This window comes from Corvus kubaryi, unplaced genomic scaffold (genome assembly GCF_017639235.1).
Source record: "Corvus kubaryi isolate FWS band 111438036 unplaced genomic scaffold, C.kubaryi_AGA036_p1.0 37377, whole genome shotgun sequence".
Lineage (NCBI taxonomy): Eukaryota > Metazoa > Chordata > Aves > Passeriformes > Corvidae > Corvus > Corvus kubaryi.
Genome location: NW_024581122.1, coordinates 9,711 through 11,756, shown reverse-complemented (window position 1 = coordinate 11,756; position 2,046 = coordinate 9,711). Strand labels below are relative to the sequence as shown.

The 2,046-nt window shown below is 48.9% G+C and overlaps 1 protein-coding gene across 1 annotated transcript in view; it reads left to right on the top strand.

Annotated features, from left to right (window-relative positions):
* Positions 1 to 862: 862 nt before the first annotated feature.
* Positions 863 to 2,046, top strand: part of LOC121667711 (TOG array regulator of axonemal microtubules protein 2-like) — a 10,684-nt gene continuing 9,500 nt past the window's right edge. The window contains exons 1-2 of the mRNA XM_042034662.1: positions 863 to 1,138; positions 1,693 to 1,807. Coding sequence (XP_041890596.1) covers positions 863 to 1,138; positions 1,693 to 1,807 — 391 coding nt within the window. The remainder of the gene's footprint in view (positions 1,139 to 1,692; positions 1,808 to 2,046) is intronic.

Below are 2,046 nucleotides of genomic sequence, written 5' to 3'. Positions count from 1 at the left end.
TCAGGGTTAGTTTTGCCAAATCCTGGGCACGGCCCCTTTGGAATGGTTCCTTAATTACTGATATGCAGCTGGAATGCTGAATGCATCTGGGGAGAAGAATTGCCGAGTATGTAAGGTGGCATTTTTGCTGGATTAATTCTGGACTAGGAGTGAGCTATCTCATTAAAGCTTATCTTTCTCTCTTTTATTATTGACTGTAATGTTCTACAGGGGGCAAAAAATCCTGATTTCAGAAAGTTATTCTTTTTTTTTTACTGCTTGGCAGTTTTATCATCGGTGGAGGCCTGTACAGAATGATTAGTTCTCTGAGTTTTAGGAGCTCTGTTGGAGAGCATTTCAGAATGACCTGCCCAGTGGTATTTCCATTAAGAAGATTTTCAATTGTTAGGATTAGCCAAGATCAGAAATATTTTGAGGCAGGTCATGTTTATGTTGGGTTTGGGTGTCTCTGCAGGGAGGAAAGCAGGGAATAAACCCCTGGAAAAATGAAGTGGGGCAAAAGTGGATTGTTTGGATAGGCCAATTTGTTCCCTACAGGTATGGGCTGCTTGAATACTGGGGATATCTAATGGAAAGTGCAAAGCTTCTTCAACTTCTAACATGGGGTGCCATTGTTCATGTGCCAGCCCTTCGTTTGTTGTGAACAGAAAAAATCAAATCCAAAAAGTGCAAAACCCAGCCCAGATGTGAGTGGGAGTTACAAAAATAAATGCCTTGAAAAGTAGCTTTGGAAAGTGCCTTTCCTCCTAGACAGTGTCAAACCCACAGGCCTGGCCTGCTGGGGCTTAGGGCGGGCTGCCCTTGGGAAGGGAAGGGGATGGTGTTGGGACGGGGGTTTTGCGGCCATGGAAACGAGAGAACCATGGGCGAGCGCGTCACAAAGGGGCAGCCCCGCGCTGAGGTTGTGAAGGTGGCGGGTGTCACAGACACAGCGGCAGGAGACGCGTCTGGCTCTGCCTCTCTGTGCCGACTGCTGGCGATTGGAGTCCCCCGACCTTGTTCTAAGGCTGGGTACCAAGCTCCCGTCGCTGTCTACGCCGAGAGCGTTCCCAAATTCAAACCCAGATACTTCTGCGAGGCAGAAGCACGGGTTCCAACATGGACTTCAGTGGAAAAGGAAAGACCGCTGAAGAAAAAGGTGAGGATAGAATGGAGATGAAAGGCCTCAGCCAAATGGAAAAAAATCCCAGCAGATTTCAGGGAAAACTGGTCGATGGTGGTCAGTGCTGGCTCTGTGTCAGAGTAGGTGGCTGACAGGTACAGATGATCCTGTTGGGATGCCCAAGGCATCACAACATTCTGTCCTTAGTTTACTCTGCTTTCTCCTTTTTCTCAGTAGCCAAATCACTCATACTGCCAGCCAGGACAGGGACTGTGGCCACAGCAGACCACAAGGGGACATGGTCATAAGATGCAAGGCCTGTTTCTACCTTTGCCATCAATGTCAGGTCTCACTAAAAATAAATTTCCCGTCCTTCCTCTGCTTGCTGATCCGCTCGAACCCTGAGGATGTTATAACGGTGCTATTAAAACACCAGCAAGGCCTGCCTGCTTGCTGAGAGGTCTTGCTGCTTTGCAGGAACGGCAGTCAGGACTGTGTGGGTCTGCACTTGGTATGCACAGAAGCCCAGTCTCAAGAAGGAATGGGTTTTTTCCCCTCTTATCATTGCAGCCTTCCACCTTGCCCTTCAGGCTTGCCAGGTCCATACTGTTAAGAAGAATTACAGCGATGCTATTTTCATGAAAGATAAAAACAAAGCAAACTTCTCAATAATTAGAAAATCCTTGGATGGCTCAGCTATCAGATGTATAGATTGTAAAGGTGGGAGTTCAACTAACTCACTTCTTCCCTTGTACCTGATCTACAGCTTCTTCTGTAGACAAAACCTCAAGGAAGAAGTGGATGGAGACCATGCCTAAGGAGGGCCCTGTGCGGCCTCCCCACCCTGGTGCCCTCCCGCCCCTGGCTGGCTGCAAGGATGCTGTGCAGACCCCCAGGCTTGGCAGTGCAGGTCTCCGCTCGCAGCCTGCTCAGGGGGCCTTGGC